The 26,629-nt window shown below is 36.5% G+C and overlaps 1 protein-coding gene across 1 annotated transcript in view; it reads left to right on the forward strand.

Annotated features, from left to right (window-relative positions):
- Positions 1–26,629, forward strand: part of LOC135840669 (uncharacterized) — a 122,323-nt gene that overhangs the window by 22,315 nt on the left and 73,379 nt on the right. Inside the window, exon 2 of the mRNA XM_065357296.1 lies at positions 2,866–3,661. Within this exon, the coding sequence (XP_065213368.1) occupies positions 3,274–3,661 (388 nt within the window). The 5' untranslated portion in view covers positions 2,866–3,273. The remainder of the gene's footprint in view (positions 1–2,865; positions 3,662–26,629) is intronic.

The raw sequence follows: 26,629 nt of genomic DNA on the forward strand, positions 1-26,629 counted from the left end.
TTGTGCCCAATTCATATCTCTCAGGGGAGGGGGGAGAGCCATTTGAAAATGTGCGAGTTTTCTGCAAATTTCGAATCAAAACTGGTCTTTTTTGAGCGAACTGATCATCTACAAAATTAAGAAAAGTGTTTCAGTAATTCAAATAATTTTTAAATTGAGAATATACCATCAATTTTAAGGATTTATAGGTGAAAATTTTTCCGGCTTGGTCAAAAAAGTATAAATTCCACGACGAAGGAAAAAACGTCATTCCCCATGACGGTGGATAAAACTTCATTAAGTAGGGATGATATAAATGTAAAATTGTTTAAATTCATATTTTTTAGTGTAAGTAGTATCAGTACTCACCACATAATAATTTTTCAACATTTCTCAGTTTTTCTCTGTTTGTGTATGGCAGAGCTGAGAAACCATGACGAAAGAAGCGGCAAAAGATAAATAACCATATTTTCATGGAATCACGTTTACATACTGCATAGCGGTGTTCGGATTCAGTATTTTATCAGTGGACAAGATTTGGTGAACTGCCTAAACAGTTTTTCCATTTTCAAACACCAAAATTTGTAAATAGTGAGCCCTTGGGAATGCACTGAAAATTAACCACGCCGAGGGAACAAAAACTAGAAGACATAGGTTTGAGGTCACTCCACAGCATATAGGTGTCACTGAAGTGAATTGTGTTCACACTGTATTTTGCGTGTAGTTTTCAGGAATAAAAAAACGAATGTCAAAATTGCAGAACATCACCACTCTTTGCTAACCAGCTATGTAACTATTTATAAACGAGATGTGAGACAGCCATGACGATGGAACTTTTGATCATATAAGGGGGTCTGTGGCCCAGGGGGAGGGGGTTGAATTCATTGTAGTGCGTGGAAATGTTAGATGGTGACAACTTTTATTGACAAAACCATTCACCATTACTTTTCATGTGCATACTGTAAGTGAAATTTTACACGGACACAAAAAGTGTAAAATTGGTAGAACTACCCACCTACTCCCAAAAATTTTAGACATTCAACTTTAGTATAGGCAGAGCCAAATTTAAAGTTTGTGGGCTGTAACCAAAATATATTAGGTTTGTTTTCTCAACATTTAATTTCATTTTATTTATTCTGATTTCTGAACCACGCTACCAAATCATCCACAACCTGCTGTACTGAGACATCATCCATATTCATAGGAATCAGTGCTGTAGTGTCATCTGCAAATAGGATCAAGTTACTCCTTACACTTTTTGGAAGGTCATTGACATAATAAATAAAGAACAGAGGTCCTAATACTTACCCCTGTGGAACTCCTTGCTCAACTGGGTATTGTTCAGAGAAATGGTAATTGGTATTCTCCATTTATATCTTCTGTCTTAACAATTTGAGTTCTATTTTTCAGAAAGGATGTGGCCCAGTCCAAAGCCACCCCCCACCCCCTAATACCATACTTTTCTAGTTTACCTCGCAATATTTTATGATTAATCATATCAAATGCTTTTGAAAGATCGCAAAATAACTCTATACTTAATGTCATTTTTGTTGTGGAGATTTTCCAAGATATTGTGAATAAGTTGATAGATGGCACTTGTTGTATTTTTGTTTTCGCAAAATCCATATTGGGAGCTGTGTAACAAATTATTATCACTGAAAAATTTTTATATACGCTTATAGAATAAGCTTTCTAGAACTTTGGAGAACACTGATGTTATAGAGATGGGTCTGTAGTTATTCATGGCACTTCTATCACCCTTTTTGAACACTGGTGTCACGATATTAACCTTAAGGATATCGGGGAAGGCTCCTTCCTGAACAGACATGCTGAAGAGGCTGGCTAATGGTTCAGCAATGTATGGCGCTGCTATATTATCAGTATATATATAGATATATCAAGTCCATGGTAGTCTTTTGAATAGGAATTTTTGAGTGAGTGAATTACATTCATGACCCCAACTGAGTTTGTTGGTGCAATGAAGAATGTAGAATAATTGGATGGGTTTAAATTTTCTAAGGGATTTTCATCATCCTTCAAGTTTTCTATCTTTGGTAAATTACAAAAGAATTTATTTAAGGCAGAGGCAATTTCCAGTGGATTGGTTACCATGCAGTTTTGGTCCATAATATAATCTATACAGTTATCTTTTTTTTTGTTTTTATAAGTTCCCAGGAGGTTTTGTTCAAGTTTTTGGCATTTTAGAGTATCATTTGCAGTTTTTTTTGCATTTCCAATTGAAGTTTTATATTTTTGTTTAGTTATTTTATATTTTTCTTTAAGGTATGGAGAGTCAAAAGTCTTCTTCATGCTATGAAGGTCCATTAAATTTTGCTTAGCAGTTTTGATTTTAATTTGGGTGGGTTGGTGGGTAGGGGGAATTTTGTAATACTTTTTTGTTTCCCTTTCACTATACCAAATGGGAATGACACATCATAGTGCAATAAGAACACATTTAGGAAACTCTGAAAAGCTGTATTAATGGTATCTGTTTCAGTCTAGTAGTTACTCCAATTCTCACCCTCTAGTAACCTGAGAAAAGTTCCCTTGGTGGTGTCATTTATTCGTTGCTGAGTTTTTACATATCTGCAGTGGGCTATACATATACTCTACACAGTTGAAGATGAAATAATGTTCTCCATAGCTTTATATGCGAATAACAGCGAGAGCTTTGAAAGCTATAAAAAACGTAATGAATATTATTGCATTACATACCTACCTAACTACATATCAATCTTCCATTTTTAGTAGAACAACATTAAGAAATTTTGACCAGAGGGGGGGGGCGGCTCTTGCGATATTATTACATGATTTTCTTTCTCTACGACTATTGCAACTCCGATGATTCGAATCTATATACTTACATTTTACTGTTGTTTGTTGCAGACGCAAATGAAATGGCCGATAGTTAGAACACGGTACAACGACGGCGACAAAAGCAGAAATTCCAACGATAACGTCAGTTTCGACGTTGGCGGGTAAAATTTCACTCGAAACGAGCGCCGGTGAAAAAAAATGCCATCGAAATGGTATCTTTTCGGCGCTAATGTTTTCAAAGAACCGTACAGATAAGTTGTCCTCGTCGTCGTCGGCGGCGGAAGAACGAAAGAAAAGGCGACGTTTGAAAATACGAGTCTGCTCGTAATCGACGGCTCGTGCAGCGTCGTCATCAATAAATTTATGCTTATAAGTATCTCCGTCTACTAGAGCATCTGTCGAATATAGGTACCTAGCCTATAATAGTGGAAAATCGCCGTGTATATACGAGTAATTTTGCATGGTAATCGGTCACATATGGTTTCTGCGTTATCGGTCGATGTGGATACAGCGAACGTTACTACGAATGGATTGTTGAGTACGACGACGTTGAACGCAACGCGGACGCCGTCCGTGTCCGTGCCGGAGAACGGTACCGGTGCTGATTTCGACGCGATTTTCGAATATCCGCCGTACTTAAAAGTCACCTCGATTACGTTGTGCGTGCTTATACTGGTGTTCGGAGTGGTCGGAAACATTATGGTGCCGGTGGTGATAATTCGTACCAAAGATATGAGGAATTCCACCAATATATTCCTCATGAATTTAAGTCTCGCTGATTTGCTGGTTTTGATCATTTGTACGCCGACCGTATTGGTCGAGCTCAACTCTAGACCGGAAACTTGGGTTCTTGGAGAACATTTATGTAAGTACAAATTCAAATTCCTTTATTCATCAGCGCATCTCAATAGAGCTGACTCCATTAAAAAAAACCTCCACTTGATGACTCTCCGAGTCTGCGCTCGCAAATTTTTCAGTACGTCATGTCGGCATAAAATTAAGTCAGCTGTCTTGTGGTACTCGCTTAAGTTAGCATTAAGTAGGTCTAAGTGCATGCAATATGACGTATAATTATACTATACATATGACATTACTCATTATCGAGACTGTTTCAAAATTTTTCACTTTGTGCGAATTTTTTTGCCACTCGCCTCCCTCTATGCTGAAGGAAAGGTACGAGTAGGTATCGTCTGGTATCCTATTGTTCCAATAATGTGCAAACGATTTGACATAGAATACCCCAGTTCTTAAGCAGAATAATTTCATGTAAATTTTGATGAAATGGCATCAGCTTTTAGAACTGTGATGAGACTTCACCTATTAGTTTTCTATGGGGCCTTTTAGCTTTTTTTATGGGTACCTAACCTTACCTACACCACCAAAGAAAATGTCAAAAATATAGAAAAATTGCCATAAAATTGATAAAAATGGAAGAATTTGGAAGACAACATGACATTTGAAAAAAAAATTTACAAGCAATTGTGTAGGTATAATTATACAAAACTTTTGTTCGGCAAACCTCTTTTTTTTTGAGACCTTTTTAAGCAGAATAAAGGGAAAAAATCAATGCTTTTTGGATGTTTTGGCAAAAAAAGCACGAATGTCTTAGCAGTTTTGCCAAAAATTATATCCGTTTGACTACTTCAACAAAAAACTACTTCATGAGAATTTTGACAAAAAACGTTTTGAGTTTTCGTTAACTCGCCAAAAATTGGCACTCTGTTACAATTTTCACAAAAAAACGGGAATTGTTTGACAATTTTGGCAGAAGAAAGATTTCTTTGGGAAATCTTGGCAAGAATAGGACTGTTTGACAATTATGATAAAAAACCACACTTTTTGACAATTTTGGAAAAATTGGCACTTTTTTAACTATTGTGACAAAAATTGACCGTTTTTCACAATTTTACCAAAAATGCCACTTTTTTGACAAGTTTGGTAGAAGGAGGTTTTTTTTGGGAAATCTTGGCAAGACAGGACTGTTTGACGATTTCACCAAAAATGGACACTTTTTGACAATTTAGACAAGAATTATCCTTTTTGACAATTTTACCAAAAAATGAACATTTTTATTTTTTGGCAATTTTCATTTTGGCAGAAAAAGGATGTACTTCATGACAATTTTGGCAAAAATGGGACTTTTTTGACAGTTTGGACAAAAGTTTACACTTTTTGACAATTTTGTCAAAAAAGTTCCTTTTTTTACTATTTTGGCAGATGAAGGATTTTTTTTTAGGAAATCTTGGCAAAAAAATAAGACTGTGACAATTTTGAAAAATTAGCACTGTTTGTTTTTTTAACAATTTTGACAAAAAACTGTTCCTTTTTGACAAAAATTGACCCTTTTAGACAAAATTGACCCTTTTTGACAGAAATTAACCCTTTTTGACAATTTTAAAAAAATTTGCACCTTTTTTGACAATTTTGACAAAAATTGACCATTTTTGACAATTTTAACAAAAATGGACACTTTTTGACAATTATGACAGAAGGAGGATTTTTTTGGGAAATCTTGGCAAGAACAAGACTGTTTGACAATATTGAGAAAAAATTACACTTTTTGACAATTATTGTCAAAAAAATTGGCGCTCTTTTGACAATTTTGACAAAAATTCATATCTACTTTTGACAATTTTATCAAAATGGACATTTTTTGAAAATTTTGACAAAAGTTCACACTTTTTGACAATTTTGGCAAAAAAGGGACTTAAACAGGACATTTTGACAAAAAAATCACACTTTTTGACAATTCGGGGAAAAATGGGCAGTTGTTGACAATTTTGACGAAAATTGACCCTTTTTGACAATTGTACCAAAAATTTACCTACACTTTTTGACAATGAAAAAATCCACTTTTTTGACATTTTTAGCAAAAATGGGCACTTTTTTGACAATTTTGGCAGAAATCGATCCTTGTTGACTATTTTACCAGGAATGGGCACTTTTGACAATTTTGAAAAAAATTCCCTTTTTTTTGACAATTTTAACAAACATGGACACTTTTTGACAATTTTGACAGAAATTGGCCCTTTTTGATATATAATTTTACCAAAAAGTTACACTTTTTGACAATTTTATTAAAAATGGCCACTTTTTGAAAATTTTGATAAAAATTCACACTTATTTGACAATTTCGGCAGAAACTGTTTTATTTTGAGTATTTTACCAAGAATGGGCACTTTTGACAATTTTGACAAAAACTTACACTTTTTGACAATTTTGGCATAAATGGGCACTGTTTGACAGTTTTGACAAAAGTTCACACTTTTGACAATTTTGGCAATAGAGGGCCTTTTTTTTACAATTTTGGCAGAAAAAGGATTTTTTGGGGGGAAATCTAGGCAAAAACAGGACTGTGACAATTTTGACAAAAAATCACACTTTTTGACAATTTCCGCAAAAATGAGCAACACTTTTTTGACAATTTTGACAGAAATTGACCCTTTTGACAATTCTGGCAAAAATGGGCACTGTTTGACAGTTATGACAAAAACTCGCTCTTTTTGACAATTTCTCCAAAAATTTACACTTTTTGACAATTTCTCCAAAAATTCACACTTTTTGAAAATTTTGACAAAAATTTACACTTTTTGACAATTTCAGCAAAAATGAGCACTTTTTTGACAATTTTTACAAAAATTGACCCTTCTTGACAATTTTGGCAAAAATGGGAACTGTTTGGCAGTTATGATAAAAACTCACACTTTTTGACATTTTCTCCAAAAAGTGGACACTTTTTGAAAATTTGGACAAAAATTCACACTTTTTGACAATTTCTCCAAAAATGGACACTTTTTGAAAATTTTGACAAAAATTCACACTTTTTGACTTTTTGCTATTTTGCCAAAAACTGACGCTTTTTTTCCTTAAAAATTAACCATTCTTGACAATTTTTTCAACAATTGACACATTTTAGATTGAGGAAAATTTATTGGCAGAAAAATCCAGAACGTCGTAAAGTTCCAATTTTACCAACTAGTGTTTTGTGAACTACTTACACGTGCATTAAATTCTTAAAGTAAGTATACATGGGGTATGGGTACATAGTTACATACATAGTATATGAGCATGAGTAGTTGTGTGGTGTGTGGTGTGTACCATCCAGTACGTAACCATACCAGCACCATTTCACGATACGATGACGCCGATTGGAATCGGAAAACACGAATGAAATGACGAAAAAATAAATTCGCGTTGACAGACGAGCTGGCGGTATTCATTTTAAAGCAAAAGTAAGATACATATATAATCTTTATAGACAATCGGTTCGACAGTCTCCGGGGATTACGAACCCTTTTCGTAACAACTATAGGTACGAATTCTTCGCTTCGTCGTCTTAACGCCTTATTTTAAGCTCCCTTTTTTCCGCAAAGGCAACGTAGGTATTCGTACACCACCCGTCGTCGCCATGCCAGTGTCGTTGCGACGAGAATTTTTTTTTTTAATAAACTTACATTCGTTTTGCGTATTTTGTAAGTGAGAAATAATATCCCGTCAAAACATTTCAGAGAGGTTGTAAATCGTCGAAAAAATTACGATAAGGTACGTGTAACTTTATAATTTTTTCCCCCAAGAAAATGTAATCGAATTCGGCTTGCAATTTCATCAGTAGATTATAAAGTTTCAAAAAAAAATAAACGCTTGACGCATTTTTCGAACTAAATAGGTAGGTACCTATTCTGCATATTATAAATTTAGGTAAGTGTATTATTTAATCGGTAGGCACCGGTCACCTGAAGATATTGGTATACCTATCGTTGACCTCGAAATCGAAAATATTTTCTTCATAAAATGAAGTTGTTAAGTATAGCATCGCTCAGGTGAACTTTCTGCGTCCTAATAAAGTTGCTAGAATATTCGAGCTTTGGAGTTGGTGCCGAAACATGGAAGAACCCAGATTACAAATACCTTCCTATCATTTTGGAAGGAATCAATTTCTTCAAGTCTTATTTTTTCAATCTCGAACCTTGCAGGAAGGGTGTTTTGAGTACAAAGTGTTAGATTCGGTACATGTATGCGTATTGCATGCTTTATACCTACGACCGACGTTACAGCATCTACGAGTATAAGTATATGAGCGTATATGGTACCTGCCTCGCCTTTTCATCGTCTAAGGAAAAAAAAGTTTTTCGCCAAATGAAAAAAACAACAACACAGAAAATACGGAGGAAAAATCTCGTTTGTATAATCGCGTAATAAAAGTTGAAGTATGCGTAAGTTGAATAGACACGAGTAATAGCCATTCGTTGGTTTTTATCTGTAGCTGAATAAAACGCACGTGTTGGCGAAGAATTTCGAGAAATGGCGAATGGCGTTGATAGTGGCGGATGCGATGGGGTGGAATTGCGATGCGAATTCTACTTGTACATCACTAGATGTAATGGTAATCGAGCCGAATATACTACGCGAATATGGCGTAGCCTTAGCCTAACTGATTCGGTAGACTGGGTGGTTACTGGTTGGCTGGTTGCACGCCGCTATGTTTACAGTTTACACTGAATGAATACAAAATACTCGTAAATTTCAAAAGTTGCACTTTTTAAGATCGTTGTCCGTTGTCGTTTCTTTCTGTTTTCATGTATGATAGATACTCGTATGCGCTTCCAAAAAAAATGTGTTTTTTTTATTTTTTGCTAAACTAGGAATAATAAATTTCGAAAATTCGTGCCTAAATCGATCAAAGGTGTGTCACATGAACAGTTGATTTGATTTAAACCTTTCATACAATTTTGAAAATCCAATTTTTTCTGAAATGGAAATTATGACTGTTTGGAGTACTTTTATGATCATTTTTTAAAAAAATATTATGGTTTTTTTGCTATGATCAATTCGAAGAAACTGAACGTGTTTCAACAATCACAAGTACCTACAGCCGAATGCAATTCGAATGCCTGTAGGTAATTGTCTGCGGTAGCGAGAAATACTCGTAATTATCGTTAAGAATAATGATTGCATAAATAATTGCCGATGTAAAAGAGAAGAGATGCTGCGCTGTGCTGACGCTCAGTATTGTTCGAGACGAGTTAAATGTCGTATGTATATGACTTATGAGTGTACTGTGATGTACCACCTATTTGGTAAACGTAGATGTACCGTATGCTCTATGTTAATGTACTATATCACTCGTAGGTACACGCGCGATTCTGTAAGAATGCCAAATTCTTTCTCATAGGCCATAGGCTGTACTATACTCGCGTATCTTAATTGCATTACCACGCGCAGCATCTATCTTATACTTAATATGATTCCTTAACATTAGCGATGTTTCAAATTGACAAAAAATGTCAAGTGTAGTGACAAAAATTACTCGTATCTCGAGCTCGACTCACTTGGAGTAAATACGGCGACTCGGGAGTACGTCCGCGAGTATGGTTCCTGGGGTGCTAGGGTCATCGTCAGGAGGTGAAAAATGGAAAGGGGTTGTTGAAGTACTTGCAACGCTCAACGCTGCATTCGAAAAGACAGAAATGCCAAATTTTAGTCAAGTAGATATCTGGATCAATTGAAGTGGACTACCTACTATGATCACATTAAACTTTTTTTCTTGTATCCGGTCAACATGCCTAATTAACATGAAAAACTCAATCTAAATCTTAATCTAAGTCTAAATCTAAGTACCCTTCTCCTGTCAGTACTCAAGGAATCTAACTGCTTCATCATCGACTGTCCCACTTAATTTTCCAGGATTGATTTTTCCTGATAATTCACACTCAAATAAGTGTTTGTCAGTTTGAACATCGCCACATTCACACAGATCATCATCAGCCAACTGCCATCTATGAAGGTTGTACTTAGATTGTGTGACTCCGCTCCTCAATCTATCAAGTGTTTTCCACAGTCCATATTTCAAATGCAGGGATTTCCAGCCAATCATCGATTAGCTTTTGGCTATCAGCTTTTAGCTTGATTTTCATTAGCTTAAATAAAGCTGGCTATTGGCTGGCAAAATTTCATTGGCTGGCGATTGGCTGGCTTTTGGCTTACAAAAACAAAAATACATGTGACCCCTCAAAATACTCCTTATGATGCGTAGATGATTGTTAAACAGGACAATTTCATTTCTGTGGCGTCAGTGAGAGTAAGACGTGAGTTGTGAGTGAAAAAAAATGAAATATACGAAAAATAATTTTTCAAAAATTGAAAAATTCGAAAATCACTTTGAAGTTCATTAGCTTTTAGCTATTGGCTATTGGCTGGCAATTTTTCATTAAGCTGGCTTTTGGCTATTAGCTTAAATACCATTGGCTTGTATTAGCTATTGGCTTTTAGCTTTTAGCTATTGGCTGGCTGGAAATCCCTGTTCAAATGTTCTCCGCTTGGTAGGGCTTCCTGCCTAGTTCTTCCCTCAACACCTGCATTCCATATGCGACATCTATCTGTGCTAGGGGTATCTTTTAGTTCTTCAACTGTTTTCATGAAACTGTGTCCAGATCTGAGGCGGGTTTCTGCCAGTTCTTCATATCCATACATATGGATGCAGTGTATTTTTTAGCATCTTTGTCTTTTCTACCATGGATGCAACTTCACATCTGACTGCTAGTGGGGCAATTCCACTCAACTCATATAGGTTATTCAATGGTGTTGGGTGTAAGCACCCTGTCACACCAATCTACATGTTTCGTTCAAGGGTATATCAACTTTACTTGCATGTGCTGAACAACTCCAAACAGGGCAGGCATACTCCCCCACTGAATAGCACAGTGCCAGTGCAGATGCTCTCATAACTTGGGGCTTAGCTCCCCAACTGCTGCCTGCTAGTATGCAAATTATATTTGTTCTGGCTGCAACTTTTATTTTAGTTGCCCCACTGTGCCTTTTGTAGGTCAAGGACCTGTCTAGGGTTACACCCAGGTATTTGGGGTTATTTGCATGTTTCAGATCTGTTCCACCCCATCGAATATTCAATTGTCGCTTTGCTTCACAATTTGCGAGATGAAAAGAGCATGTCTCTGTCTTTGTTGGATTTGGTTTGATGTGGTTATCTTTATAGTAAGTGTCCAGTTCTTCTATAGCCTGGTTTAGTGTGTCCTCCACTTCCTCAAACGTATCATGTTGGGCAGTTAGTGCAAGATCATCTGCATACAGAAAGTGGTTAGTATCTGGTCCAATTGGTTGGTCATTGGTGTAAATGTTGAAGAGAATTGGTGACAAAACACTGCCCTGGGGCAATCCGTTCTTTTGCCACCTCCAGGTGTTGTTTTTACCATTGGCCTTTTATCAACATAGTGACTATCTGTGTAAATTTAAAATCCTTTGCAAGTTGGTACCTACACCTTATACTGGAGTAGTTGGTGGCACACTGTGTCAAAAGCTGCTGTGAGGTCAACAAACACTACTCCAATGACTTTCTTCTTTTCAAAGCCATCTTCAATGTGCTGTGTCAAGTGTAATATCTGGCCAGTGCATGATTTTCCTGGTCTAAATCCAGCCTGCTATCTGATCAGCCCCTCATCTATACAGTTATAGCCATGCGTTTTAAAATGACTCTTTCAAAAATCTTGTATAGGTGACATAACAGGGAGATGGGTGTGTAATTCTTTGGGTCATTTGCATCCTTACCTGGTTTCTGTAATGCAATAACATGTGCCTGTCGCCATAGTCTTGGCATTTTTGAAGTTTCTCTTACAGGCATTAAACACTTTTTCGAACCAATTTATTGTCTTTGGTCCAAAGTGTTTGATCTATTCAGTACACATGTTATCCACACCAGCAGCCTTCCTATTTTTGGACAATTTGATTGCAGACTTCACTTTGTTGTTAGTAATTGGTGTGGCAAAGTTATTCACTTCCACATCCATGCATCTTTCCACTTTTGTTCCGCTGCTTTTGCTGTCACCCGATGTGCAAAAACGTCGACACAATGTGTCTGCTGTGTCCGCGGATTTGTGACTGCTTGTGTCTGTTTAAACCGGTTTTTTCAGACACATTATGTCCGTTTTTTATGTTTCCCCTTCGGCAAACGTGTAGGCAAAATATTCCACCACAGTATGTATGTAGTTCTCATTTCTGTAGCCTAACAAAAGAAAATATTCTTTTGTTTGGGACTACAATAACAATAAGATGAATTCCATCCCAAAACGTAGCCTGTAGATACAGTAAACTGTTTAGGGTAGTTGCACAGAAACATATGTATAGTGACAGAACCGGTTTTCTCCGTGCATCTACGTTCTCTTGGATGTTTATGTTGGTCACTGCCTCCTCTACCCCGCGTGTAAGGGATGTTTCTCATCTTCATTTATAAGAGTACACCACTGATGAAGGTTTAGAAATTAGTATCGAAGTGTGCATACATGGCAATCGAGCCTCATTCAAGGAGATAATTTTTTTTTATCAATTTTGAGTAATTTATTCCCCCAAAAATATGTATGTGTAGCAAATAATTTTTCAAATTTATTGAGGTGTGTTTGAGCAGTGTATGATGCGTTTATGAGAATGAAATACATATTTTTAAAAAAAATAAAATTATGGGGTTCCTGACAAAAATTAAAATTATAGTGTGCTGAACACCAGTGGCATGTGGGGGGGGGGCAGGTTTTTAGACACAAAAAAATCGAAATTTTGTGTTATTTCTCGAAAATTCTTCAAAATGACTGAATATGTCATTGGGAAAAGGCAAACTTTTGTATGTATGTTTTATTTTACATTTTTACCAGAGCACAATTTAGTACCTAGCTGTGTTCAGAAAAAATGAAAAATTTGCACTTTTCAAATGGTTTGAATATGTACTTACAAAGAATGTTTCTGGAATTTTCCTTTCAATTTTTTAATTTTAAAATTTTGAAAATTTTTGAGAGGAATACGAATATCTTGAATAGCCCAAGTGAAGCGAGGGAAAAGTTTTGAAAAATTTGTGATTACGAAAACAATGAGCAACTTATACATTTGACATTGCTATACTCATACTCGTACCATGTAGCATAGTACTCGTATAGGCAACTATTCCATCAGCAAGCGGTCACATTGTGAACGCTTCGCGGTCACATTGTGTCTGTTTTTCACAACATAATGGGTATTGTTCTGAAAACAGACACAAAATGTCCGTTTTACTGGACTTGTATACCGTTGTGTCTGTTTTTTACGGACACGCTTGCACATCGGGCAGTCTTGCCATTCAGGAGTAGTTGATGGGCTACTTGGTTAGCTGTAACCTAAGTGAAATTGCTCTGTTGGGTTTTGCCTCCATCAAGTCTCTTCAATAGTTGCCAGGCTCTTCTGCTATCTTTGCAGAAATCCAGATTTTCTACCAATTCCTGCCATTTTTTCTGTCTAGATTCTGCTATATCACTTGCTAATTGATTTCCTAGCTCAATGGTTTCCTCATTTAAAGGATTTCCATTAAATTTTTTAACATACTCCTTGTATTGTGTCATGAGGTGCAGCTCCATTCCAGAGATATACTCCTTTCTTGCTCCCGTTGAAATATGATCTATTGAGGCTTTCTTAACGATTTAATTGAAGAGTTCATAATTTTCTGGTATTGGCAGTAGGTCATCTATCTTTTCTTCAATCGCCTGTTCAAAAGCTTCCCAATTGGCCTTTTTGAAATTGAATCTTGGAGGTGGGTTTTCACATTTAATTGGGCCGATGACCGCCTTAATTTCGCATATAATTGGCCTGTGTTGGGTTCGGAGAATTGGATCTGCTACTCGTTTGTGACATATGTAGACTTGAGATTTGCTCCGAAACAAAAATGTTATCTGGGTTATATCCGCGTTTCCATCTTCCACTGTTGAAGGATGCCGACAGTTTTGCATCAAAGACCAAGCTCAGCTGCTGCTCTTCGGCCCATTTCTCCACTAGGTCACCATCTATATCATTTTCAGCATATCCGCAGCTTACACTATGGCTGTTGAAGTCTCCAACTATTATTCTTGTTTCTGTGGGTGGGACATTGCTGCTTTCTTTCCATGTAAATTCTACATTAGGTGGTTTGTAAACAGATGAGATTAAGCAGTTTCCCATGCCAATGGTTAGAATCTCGACATTATTTTCATCAGACAGTGAAGTACTTTTTACCTCCATGTTTAGTTTAACTAGTATGGCACTTCCATATTTCTCTTGGGTCTATCAATAATAAGTTTCATTCCTTCAATTTTTGGCTTCTGACTTTCTCTGCGCCTATGTGTTTCTTGAATGGTGATCAACTGATCACGTCTATGTTCAGGTTCTTAACCATTTCAGCTAGTATAACCTCCTTCGGCCCTGACAGGCCCTCTATGTTTATGGACATGATTAGACATGTGCGCCGTTAGGAAATTGCATGGCGGCGGCGTGAGGTCAATTTTTATCAGCGCGGCGGCGTTTTAACGGCGTGCGCCGAATTTCACGCCGATTCTAAATTGACGGCGGCGCGGCGGCGTGAACATGGCGTACGGCGTACACCATAGTTTTAGTTTTGCCCAAAAAAAAGAGAAAATTTGGTAATGGATGTTTTTGAGGGCCCCATTTTCAACTTTGAAGTTTTTGATCACTATTTGACCAAAAATCTAAAAACCTAAAAGGAGAGAATTGAAAATTTTTTAAAAATTCGACATTAGTACCAAAATGTGGGGTTTTAAGGGCTCTAAGATAATTTTTAAAGACCATTTTCCGCGCCGTTTCACGCCGATAAGACATCGGCGCGTCAAAATTTAAATTATCGGCGGCGGCGCGCCGGCGTGAAATCGGCGGCGCACATGTCTAGACATGATCCCTACGGGAGGTGTCCTCATTGATAATGCTTGAATATAGATCCAAAAATCCACTTCTTCAAAATTGGAAAATGGAAAAGAAGTTGAACCTCCAAAAGAAACATCTGAGATATCTCTGTATGACAAGTCAAATTATAGCCCAAATCATTTTGGAGAGGTGAGACAAGAGTTAACTACCAATTTCTATGTAGATATTGCAATGTTGATAAGAAAGAAAAAAAGGAACGTAGGCAAGGTATACGCTTGGATTGTTAGTAGGTACAAGTGCATAAGGCCATAAGCTATGCGTGTACAAGCATACTCGTAAACCTATCACTTTGATACTATACGAGTACCTACTATGTACAATCTCAATCTTGCTCTTATAATATATTCGTTAATCCAGATGAAGTCTCGCATTTCGCTATTATCTCGATTCTAGTCTCTAGATTCTCGATTCTCTATTCTCGCCAGTATGCCACTGGACTAGTAAGTTGTTTCCGTTCAATCTGCTCGTACGCGTATATGTCACTTCACTTTGAGCCTGTAATTCGCATTTCGCGGTCCCGCGGTCAATGGTTGCAGTCTCGCTCGCAGTTTTTCAATTGCACGTGAATGCAACAACACGCTTCAGCTTCCACCCATTCACCTTTCATCGCATACGACGATGACCATTGACACTGACCATGTGTTTGATCAATACCCGCAGGTCTGCGAAACAACTTTTTGAAGGCTTTTGATATCAAAGCAGGGATGTTCCGTCAAATAACTCGAGTTATTTTACTGTAAAATAACTGTGTAAAATAACATAATTTTACATTGTCAAATAACGCGAATTGTTTGACACATGCAGAGTATTGCAGCCAGCTGAATCCGAAAGCCGAAAGCCGAATTTTAGCCGAATTTTCCTTCAAAAAGCTAGAAAAAAATAGCTATCTGAAGCTGAAATTTGTTAGGACTAAATAGCCAATAGCTAAAAAAATTCAGCTATTTTACTGCTTTTCCCACTCCCTTCATTTGTGATAATTTCATGTGAAATTCTAATAAATCTGGAGCAATTTTGCTTTTAAAATTTTCATTTTTCCAATTTTTCACATGTAATAAGATTTTTTTGTTGTTTATGTTGTTTTTCCCAAATTTTTGTTAAACAATGAATCTGATGTCATTCTCAAATCTATTTTTGGGCTCAGTGTGAAATTTTAATGCTCATAGAGGGGTATATTGTTTTTAAATTTGGTTAGCTTTTAGCTAGCCAAATAATAGCCGTTAGCTAGCTCAATTTTTAAGCTAGGCAATAGCTGAAAGCTGAATCTTTATTTTTGAAGGTCACTAGTTTTAGCTAAAAGCCGAAGCCCAAAAATTCGGCTGCAATACTCTGGACACATGTCTAATAACTAAAAAAATGTAAAAAAACTACAAAAATGCTCAGAAGCGAATTCTCACAAGCCAATTAACAAGTATTTGATTTTGATTGAAGTTTCTGTTTCTTTGAGTTTGATGTTGAACTGAACTTGATTTAACTCATTTGCGTTGATTTGAAATTTGAGTTTGAGTATAATTAGATTTGAAAGTTTTGTGAAAATAAATGTGAAAAGGAATGAGATGAGACCAAAGGGTAGGTACTGTTGGAAGAGCAATGATTGTGAAAACAAATCCGAATAATGATATTAATGAATAAATTTTCATTGACTTGACTGAGTGTGATTTTGTGTTTTTAACGTTATTTCATGAGATGAAATGAAAGTGTTACTCTTTGCAGCCTTACTGCAAGTGGTAATTTATTTAAAATTTTTCCATTTTGAACGAATTTTGACTCGTAATCATTCATAATTCATTCTTAAGCTGAAAAATTACTGAGTTATCAGTTGTTATCAGTGAATTTTCCTTGTCTGTGATTGGCTGAATTATTTTACATTCTCAAATGTAATTTTACATGTTATTTGACACTAATAGTTATTTGACAGTTATTTGACATGTAATGTCAAAAAAGTTATTTGACATGTCAAGGAACATCCCTGTATCAAAGCTAACAAAACTCGTATTTTTGAAAATTCCAAGCTTAATTTCACGAATGCATAAGTAGGTATACTTATTTACATCTATTTGTAAACCTACTTAAGCTTACCTAGGTACGTGAAAAATTCCAAAAACTCAATGATTTCTTAATCTTTGGTTTCTCAGTTGAAAAAAAAAACCTCTTTGGCGTGAAGTAGACACTTGATATCTTCCTCTCATACGCTTTTATCGAGAAGTAAAGGGGCACATTCGAAAACACCTATTATACACGTCGCTTACCTCAGTCAAAATGAATTCGAAAGCTTATAACGAGCAACGAGTACCCGCTTGTAACGCGGCCTTAAAACAATATTTCTTTTCGTTAATTACTAGTTAGTCGTTTTGCCATGTTAAATTATTGTCATAGTCGTGTCGCGCGTCTGGCTCAAGATTTTTATCTAGTTGATCGCACGGTTTACGCGATTTTTAGCACTCAATTAGACGTGTTCCGCCAAAAAAAAGAGCAAAGTACGACGAGGCGACTCCGACATCCCCGCCATCACCGCCACCACCACCGATGTACGATTTTGCGGTAATTACACGCTAGAAAATTAAATTTACTCGTTCGTATCATATCGTGAATCGCGAATTTGTTTCCTTGAAAACACGCGTCTCGAATGTGCTGTATTCGAGTGTACATTTTACACAAGTACTTACGTACATACCTTTTGCGTATGCCGATTGGAAATCTCGTTATAAGTAACTTAGTCGTTGGATAAAAGAATAAGGAGGATGGTGGCATTGGTGGCAGACGAGAAGATCCATCTAATTATGTAAATTTTAATCTTCGTGTGATCCTTGAACTTGAATCATGTAATGGAATAATTGGTCGACATTTCAGTTAAGTAATAGCCGAGCATTAAGTTTACGACAAATCACCTAAATTTAACTGCTAAATCGGCGATGGAGGACCTATCTTTCAAAAAAAAATGTTTAATGTGGAGGGTCAGCTCAAAAATTATTTGGGATGGTTTTACATCCAAACTAACACTTTGGGTGAGTTTCAACCAAATCGGAGAAAGTGCCCTGAAAGGCTCTTTATATGCATAGGTAAAATAAAATAAACAACTGGCTTTAGGTACACTCATATAAAATTTCAATGCTCCAACTCACAGATTCGTCTCGAAAAACGCAGCCAACCTCCCACGAAGGGTACGGCACGGGCACATTTTTACAAACGGCCTTATACCGCCCACGAAGGACACCATGAAAAACAAACGTGCGCAAAAAAAAAAAGGGGGAAAGAAAGAAAATGAAAAACAAATCGCCCACCGACTGGCAAATTTGTTTATGACAATCTATTTAGGTAGTAATTCAGACGAAACTAAATTTGATATGTTAATGGACAAACTAGAAAATAAGAGGAGGTGCGGTGTCACATGTTAGTCTGAAAAAGCTTTCGGCGTAGGACCGCATACCGTACCTAGCGATATAGCGATATTCTAAAAAGCTCGACTTGTATGTACTAACTATGTTTACGTATTCGTTAGGGAAAAACTTATTTGTTCAATTTTGAAGTAGTCATTCGACATCGATATAGTTTGAAGTAGAGCACGCGGCGAAGTTATCGTCAACTTTGAACTTTATAACATCATCGACCACACCTAAAGAGTAGGTTATGAGTATAGAGCCATATGGTTTGTGGTCTGCTGCTGCAGGCCCGCAGTGTGGATACATTTTTTCATCAAATGAGTACACAAAAATAAGATGACCAAGAAAACATTTGAAAAGGTGCTGATCAACTATCCTCTTTATTTGCATTTTGCAGCCTTTTCGTGATCGTGATGCTGTTCTGCGCCAGGCGCCTTTAGTCGAGACTAATAGAGAAATTAAGTACCTACTTATGTAGTAGTAGTAGTAGGTAAGCAGCGAGGCACCTCCGTAAGTACAGATACGAGTAGATAGATATCTAGATCTAACCTTACATTTTCGTGTTTTGCGAATTATTTGTTCGCCAACTTGAGACAAATTAATAACCACAGGAACAGGAGCGAGGAAGGGTAACTATAACGCGACGTGAAACACTCGTTGACTTACGAGTACAATATTTATACATTATTAAAAATGAAAAAAAGATTATTTTTAAGCGCGTCCCAAAATATGTATGTACACGATTACGAGTATACGCGAATATGCGTATAAGAAGTATACGTAAGCGTAGGTATGTGTTTATAATATTCGTACGAGTATGTCGTATGGTCTGTGTATATCTAATGTAGATACGTAACATTTATGCTACGCTGTATGCTGCTGCATACCTAGACCTACGGTACTGGTACGATTTGAACTTTTGAGTGATTTATGGCGAATATGATTCACGACTGGTCGAGTATAGTCAAGTACCAAGACATTGCAAATACGGCGTACGGTATTTATTTTGCCCGCCATTAGTCATCCGCTTAATTTTGAGAAAAATATTAACAACCGCGTCGTAAAGCAATTTTTTCAACGAAAAATTCCGAAAAAAAACTCTCACATTTATCCAACACGTAGGTACCTACCGTAACCTATACGATTGCTTATTACCTATCACTTAGTTCCCGGTATTTATAATTATACCTACGTATGTACTCGTAGTGTACCCACAGTCCCACACCATACTTGAACGTGTTTTAATTACATACTCGCAAACATTTCTCGACCTCATTTCACCAAATTTTTTTCGGTGGAAAATTCGCTGTAGCAAAAAAAAAACTAGGACTCGTATACTTCGAAACTATACCGCCCATTGACTTCGGAGGTCGAAAACGAGCAGCCGAAACCTTTACCAAATCAAATAATATAATGAGATAAGGATCAATCAAATGCCTACTGATATTACTCATCACTTATTCTTCGCTTCATACTATTACTTTATCCCTTTGAATCATCGCCGTATAAAATTATTCACGTAGGTATCTAACACATGACTCATTTGCAATCCCTTTATATTGTATGGCTAAAAGGTAATAGTACATTACATTACTAGATTAATAAAGTGAGTTCATAATTACACACTTTATTAATCGCGTAGTGTAAGGTGCTTTACATAATAAACACTCGTAACCTCACCATTTTACACTTCTGTTGTTTAGATGCAAAAAATGTGCGTCTATGAGTGACCAAACTTCACCGGTTAAATTTGTTAAATTATGTCCAAACGTAACACACGTACGTAATGGCGAGTTTCGCGGCGTTGTCACATAACACTAGGGATATAATACGCTCATTATGTACGTGTTTGACCCGACATTAGGTCGCTCATAATGACGTACATTTTGCATCTAGCGACAGAGGTGTAATGATGAGATTACGAGTGTGTATTACGTAAATAATATTGATAAGCCATCAAACACTTCGATTTGCAAAAATTTTTGAAACGTGACATCGCAGAATTTTTATAACCCTTTGTATTTGAAATTTCGGATAAGAGAACACGACGAAATAAGAATACAAAAGGCATTCGTCATCGTGGTTCAATTTTATAACCCCTATTATACTCCAAGTTGTTATCAAGATGCGGCCACTTTATTATACATGAATTTGGAAATTTCGTTTACCACCTGCATTTGTGTCAACTCGAATTCTAAGGGCCGAATTTATAAACGTTTCTAATTCTCAGGTAAGTAATAAGTAATAGTCATTGCTCAAATCACAATGAAAAAGATTTAGCGCTATCAATGGGTTACAACAACATAATCTGAATTCATAGTCAATTCTTGATTCCTACGTAAGTATTGAGTATTACTTACCAAAGAGAAAGAGGCTGTATCGACCAAAATTTCCTATTTTTGATACTGTAAAATTCTATTTTTCTTCAAATTTCCAACGTTTTGTTGATCAGCGACATCAGCTCTGATAATATAATAGTTCAAAACACATTTTTTGTTACCTGATACAGAAGGACTTTGCAGCCGAAATCCTGTACTAGTATATTTTCACTCGGGTAAGTAATACTCAGTACTTGGATTAACTATGAATAAGAATTAGTGAGTACTAGTGAGTTGAACATTTATAATTATCTTGACATGGGTAAAATTGAAGTAATACTTGATACTTGAATAAGTAATGCTTAATACTATAATTACTTGGGTGGGAAACGTTTATAAATTCGGCCCTAAATCCGAACACCTGACACCCGCTAGCTGCGTATACTTACGTGCCTAAATCGATCGAAAGGATCGCAAAGATGGTAAGGTGCACCGGGGGGAAGTCAGAACGTTTTTTCACAGTTTCAACTTTGATCAGCCGTTACTCTCATACTAATGAACCAATATGGCTCAAATTTGGTATGTAGGTTTCCATAAGAATTCTTAACTTATGGTAAAAATTTCAGCGCGATTGTCACAGTAGCTTTTGCACAATGGAATAAAATGTAACTTGTTCTGACTTCAGAAAATCTACAAAATTAATTGGTGATATTAGGATTCGGCCCTGATCGATGCGAAATATGTCGAACAATATGTTTTCGAGGTCGTAGAATCCGAATCTGGAGTTATTTTTTTTGTAGGAGTGGAGGGTGAGGCGTGGGGAGAAGGAAAATTTCAAAATTTTCCTACATTATCATGTAATATGTCGAATAATATGTTTTCGAGGTCGTAGAATCCGAATCTGCAGTTATTTTTTTGTAGGAGTGGGGGGGGGGGGGGTGAGGCGTGGGGAGAGGGAAAATTTCGAATTTTTCCTGCATTATTGTGTAATATGTCGAATAATATGTTTTCGAGGTCGTATGTATAATTCGAATCTGGGCTTATTTTTTTGCTGGGGTAGGAAGCGAGGCAAGGGGAGGAGAAATTTCTAATTTTGCCTATAATATTGTGTAACATGTTGCTCAATATGTGTTCAAGGTCGCAGAATTCGAATCTTGAGCTAGTTTTTAGGGTCGAGTGCTATTCAAGTATCACCGTTTGGGGAGGAGGGTTGTGGCCTACTGTGCCCCGTGGAAGTTGGAACAGTAATGAAATGAGCTAACTAATGATTATTTGAAATACCTTCCGCTCAAAAACACGGATGTGTATGAAAATGGCGCGATTTGTAGAAATTTCCCCCTCCTGCCTATTAATTCCTCCACAGGGCATTTTGGCTGTCTTTGTGGTAACTTCAGAAAAACAATTCATCTGACAATTTATTGTAGAGCACAAAAATGTATTTGTAAAAAATTGAAAAACTCATGTAAGGAGAAAAAAAATTATCTTCTGAGAAAACAAAACAAAAAATCCCAAAAACATAGTAACACGACTCCAAAATACACATCTGACACCATCCTGCAGAAAACAACACATGATATTGCCTGATTGTATAGCATTTTTTTTTCAAAACATGTTCTGAATTCTGATTTTATATAAAGAACTGTCAACTTTGAACATCAGTGGTATAAGAAAACATTGAGATAAATAAAAACCAAATTTGGAATTTTTTACTTTCCTCATTCTACTAAAAAAACCAACTCCAGATTCGAACTCTACAACCTCGAAAACATCAATCTATGTATTACACCATAATATAAGCAAAATTTGAAATCCCCCACCCATACGAACCTACGACTCACCTTCCACCTTCACCACAAAAAATGACTCTGGATATATTATTCGACATATTACACAATAATGTAGGAAAAATTTGAAATATTCCCTCTCCCCACGCCTCACCCCCCCACTCTCACAAAAAAACCTCTAAATTCGGATTCTACGACCTTGAAAACATATTATTCGACATATTACACAATAATGTGTGAAAAATTTGAAATTGTCTCCTCCCCACGCCTCACCCCCCACTCCTACAAAAAAAATAACTGCAGATTCGGATTCTACGACTTCGAAAACATATCAATCGACATATTACACAATAATGTAGGAAAAATTTGAAATATTCCCTCTCCTCACGCCTCACCCCCCCCCCACTCCTACAAAAAAAATAACTCCAAATTCGGATTCTACGACCTCGAAAACATATCATTCTACATATTACACATCGATGAAGTCGAATCCTAATTATCAATGTTCACTTTTCTGACTTACCCCATAGCACTAATTTAGGGGGTAAGTCAGAAAAAGCGATATAAATAATGAATAATTGAAAATTAAAAAAAAATTGAATACTTGGGGTTTTACATTATTGTTTTAGGAATACTTTCATCTATAATATCACTTTTACTGAACATTTCTTCTGAGGTATAAAAAGCAGTTTGAAAAACACTGGTTACAATTTGAAATCAAATTCAAAACAGCAACTAAAAAAGAACCAATCAAAAGCCTGTAAAATGAAACTGTGTCGCGAAATTTTTTATGCTGTGATGAAGTAGGGGTAGTACCCTCAAGTTACCCCTGGGTAGCGCTTCGGCAAATATAAGCCTCTAAGAGCTGGAGCAGTTTTTCTGACTTACCCCAAATTCTGACTTCCCCCGTGCACCTTAAATCCGAATTTATAGGGGGTGAATTTCATGTTTGCCATAGCTATATTTACAGCGTTTTTTCGAAAACTGGTGAAGTCCTAAAATCCACTGGAGGCTCCAGAACCCTTTGAAACTGTCACTAATCGACTCAAGAGTTTGAAAACGTGGTATAAACCAAATTTCAGCTTTTTAAAGTAAATTTTCTAAAATTTAGATTTTTTCAAAATTTTGGCCAAAATTTGAATGTTTGAAAATTTTGCAAAAAATTGAAAAATGAATTCCAGCACCTGAAATTTCGGCTGGTGGTATACTTTAGGGTTCTGTTTTAGCTCTCCCTCTGCCCGTTTCAAAAATTTTTGTGCCGGAAAGGATAGGTACTTCCCATGTAAGGCTGTTTATTGTGGAAAAAGAAAGATATCGATGACTTCATCTAAAATTTTAAAAGCACTATATAGGTACGAGTAGATAGTTTTTATTTGTTTTAAAGTGCACTTTCTTTGAGAACCCATTTTTCCTCTAAAATTTTTTCTGAGTAATCGTCAACTCAAAATCAAGGTTTTTACTGAATTTCGTCAAAATCTGATTATGAAGGTATGTAATGTACATTGTACATATTATGTTTTTGAGGTTTGAGGTGCGCATACGATATTTGAGGAACGAAAAAACTCGTCTTTAAAACTCAGTTTCCTGAGCAAATATGTACGCCATGCAATTGCAGATATACAATAAGCTACGAGTACTAGGTAATGCCATGATTATACGAAGATCGACTAAACATACTGGTAGCCCGGGATGAAGATATAAGATGTCCAAGTGGAAGGCAAATCGCGTAACATAACGACGTTTAGCTACTATTTCAATTAGGTAGGTAGCAGGAAGATACACAAATAATTGTGTTCAATAAGTAGTACGTTGACGTATAAATAATGAACTAGCATTTATCAATAGCTAATCGCGTGGTATACTATACATGTACCAGTGAATCGCATCTCGTATCGTACAGATGGACACTCGGACAAGCACAAACACATTCATAAATGGTGACTTCGTCTATACGAGAGACCAAAGACCGGAGTGCATCGTGGACTCTGTGCAGTGTGCTGTGTGCATTTGTGCACTATGCAGTATGCAGCACAGCACAGCACCACCGAGTACCATACACATTTAAAACCCATTGTGTACGTCAGCGTATATACCCATCAATACGTAGGCTGCCATATCTACTCGTACTTATATTCGATTCTTTCCAAGATTTCTCGTAGTATAGGTATGTCAACTAAACTGCGAGCAAAAGAGACGACCGCGAATAGTGCTACGCGTACCAAAGTTTAAAGCCCTCCGCCGCTTCTTTCTTTCGTGGAAGAGTCAACTGGCTTTGACAGGTCTTTGCCATATTTGAAGCACGCACGTTCGTACTTACATAAACTGTAATGCGCTTATTCCAGTATGTTGATTTGTTTATTAGTTATAGTTAGTCATCGGCCAGTCACTCGGTTCAGTGGAAGATTTCAGAGAGACATCTATCAGCAGAAAGGATGCAGTACGTACCTTTACCTACTATGCACAATTTTGCATCATGAGCTAGATATACTTGCCTATTCCGCGTCAACTTTAACCAAAAATGTAGTCGCAGGTCCTTCAATTTTGCAACCATTTTTTCAGAGTTCTTTCGATAACTTGGTTACCTAAGTATATGTATCTACGATTTGAAAATCAAAGATGAATAATTTTTACAGATGTGTAAATCGAAGGGTAGACGTTTGTGCTGCGCATTATTTTTTCGCATAATCGTACGATAAATGCCAGCGCACATATGTCGTTTGCATTGTATTTATACATTGATTTGCGATTCGAGTTTGATTTTGTTTATTTAATATTTTCAATTTCTTTCAATTTTTTTTTTTACTTACCTACTTGTTTATTAAACGTACGAACAAGATATTGCGGCGCGAAGACGTGTTTTTTTTTCTTCATCAATTACGTGTACGATAGTGTAATGGCGTGTTTTTATGTATTTGTCGATTGGCATTTAATCCGGCGTGGCTGCGCGGTCTAAAATCAAACCTAATTTTACGTATACGAATGTGTATTATCGTTTAATCGTTAACGGTTATTTTAATTTTTCTCGCGTCAAGTTTTGACGAGTTGTTTTTCTTTCTAATTGGTGAAGTGAAAACAGCGTTGGACAGTTTCACTTCTTACACGTATGTCATTCGTATGGTAACTATACGTCTCGTCTACGTTCTGCTAATGTAGATTTAGGTGTACGGTCCAGGTGGTAGGTCAATAAGGTAATGCACACGTGTGATAGTACCTGTACCTACCTATCTACTACGTCCATGTGAATTTTGCCACTCTTGAGCAATTTAAAACGGCAACATGAATAGAATCTAAATGGTGGAATTTTGAATTGAATAATCTACACACAATTTTGCTTGAATCTAGAATTGAGTGTATTCAAATTTTGCCTAAATTGATCAAAAGAGCTTTTTGGGTCAAATTCTGAGATTTTCACTACCTGTTATTATGTTGAAATCGTGAAAACGTGATTTTAACGTCGTCTTTTCGAAGAGTTAAATCCCAGAATTTGACCCAAAATAGGTAGCTGAATATTGAAAGTTACTAGAAAAATCATTCGAAAAAATATCGAGCACTTGCTAGTGTGTTTCAAATGAAAATTCTTCAATTTATTTGAAAAAATATCCATATACGCCTTTTTTTTAGGGATGCCTAAAATAAGGGGGGGGGGCTCTAAAAAACGGATTCAAAATTACGAATATACTTACATTGAGCTTAATTTAACTTTTTTATCTAGATTATTGATTATATATACTTCAAAACGTTACGTTTCGCGCAGATCGCAGGTTTCTAGTTTCCCAAGGGTTCTTAAAATATCGAAATTACGAAAATTACCAGTGCAAAATTATATTGACAAGAGAACCTCTTGAGGTGTCCGCCTCCGATTTGAACGAGACCGCGATTTTTTGGAAAGAGCATGTGCAAAAACCCCCAAATCCAAATTTTCAGCTGCCCAAGTTCATTTTTCGATTTTTTGGCAAATTTTTGAAAATCCAAAATTGACTATTTTGGTGATTTATGCTTTTTTTAAAAAGTACGTACATGATCAGTAAAACTGTTCAAAATAAGTTCTAAAACTGATATTAACCCCCCCCCCACCATCCAAATTTCGCCATTTCCAGCCATTCTGGAGCCTCCAGCGCGATTTTTCAATTTCTCCAGAATTTTGAATTTGCTCCAGAAGCCGTGAATATGAAGTTGGGCAGCTAAAAATCGAGTTCTGTATTACACTCGACCTGTTTAACGAGTTTATCCACATTTGAGCCAATTTTGAGAGTGACACCTCAAAAGTGGCTTTTTGACCAGTTTTTTTCAAAATTAAAAAATCCAAAAAATCAAAAGTTTCCAGTTTATGTGGAAATTTTCGAAATTCACGCGAATCGCTATATTTTGTCCAAAACTAACCTGCAAATCCAAATTTCACAATTTTCAACCATTCTGGAGCCTCCATACCTTGCAGCGCGATTTTTCAATTTCTCCAGAATTTTGAATTTGCTCCAGAAGGCGTGAATATGATGTTGGGAAGCTAAAAATCGAGTTGTGTATTATACTCGACCTGTTTAACGAGTTTATTCACATTTGAGCCGATTTTAAGAGTGACACCTCAAGAATGGTTTTTTGAGGTGTCACTCTCGCTCCAAAACGGCTGGAAATGGTAGAA

The sequence above is a fragment of the Planococcus citri genome, chromosome 3, assembly GCF_950023065.1.
Source record: "Planococcus citri chromosome 3, ihPlaCitr1.1, whole genome shotgun sequence".
Classification (NCBI taxonomy): domain Eukaryota; kingdom Metazoa; phylum Arthropoda; class Insecta; order Hemiptera; family Pseudococcidae; genus Planococcus; species Planococcus citri.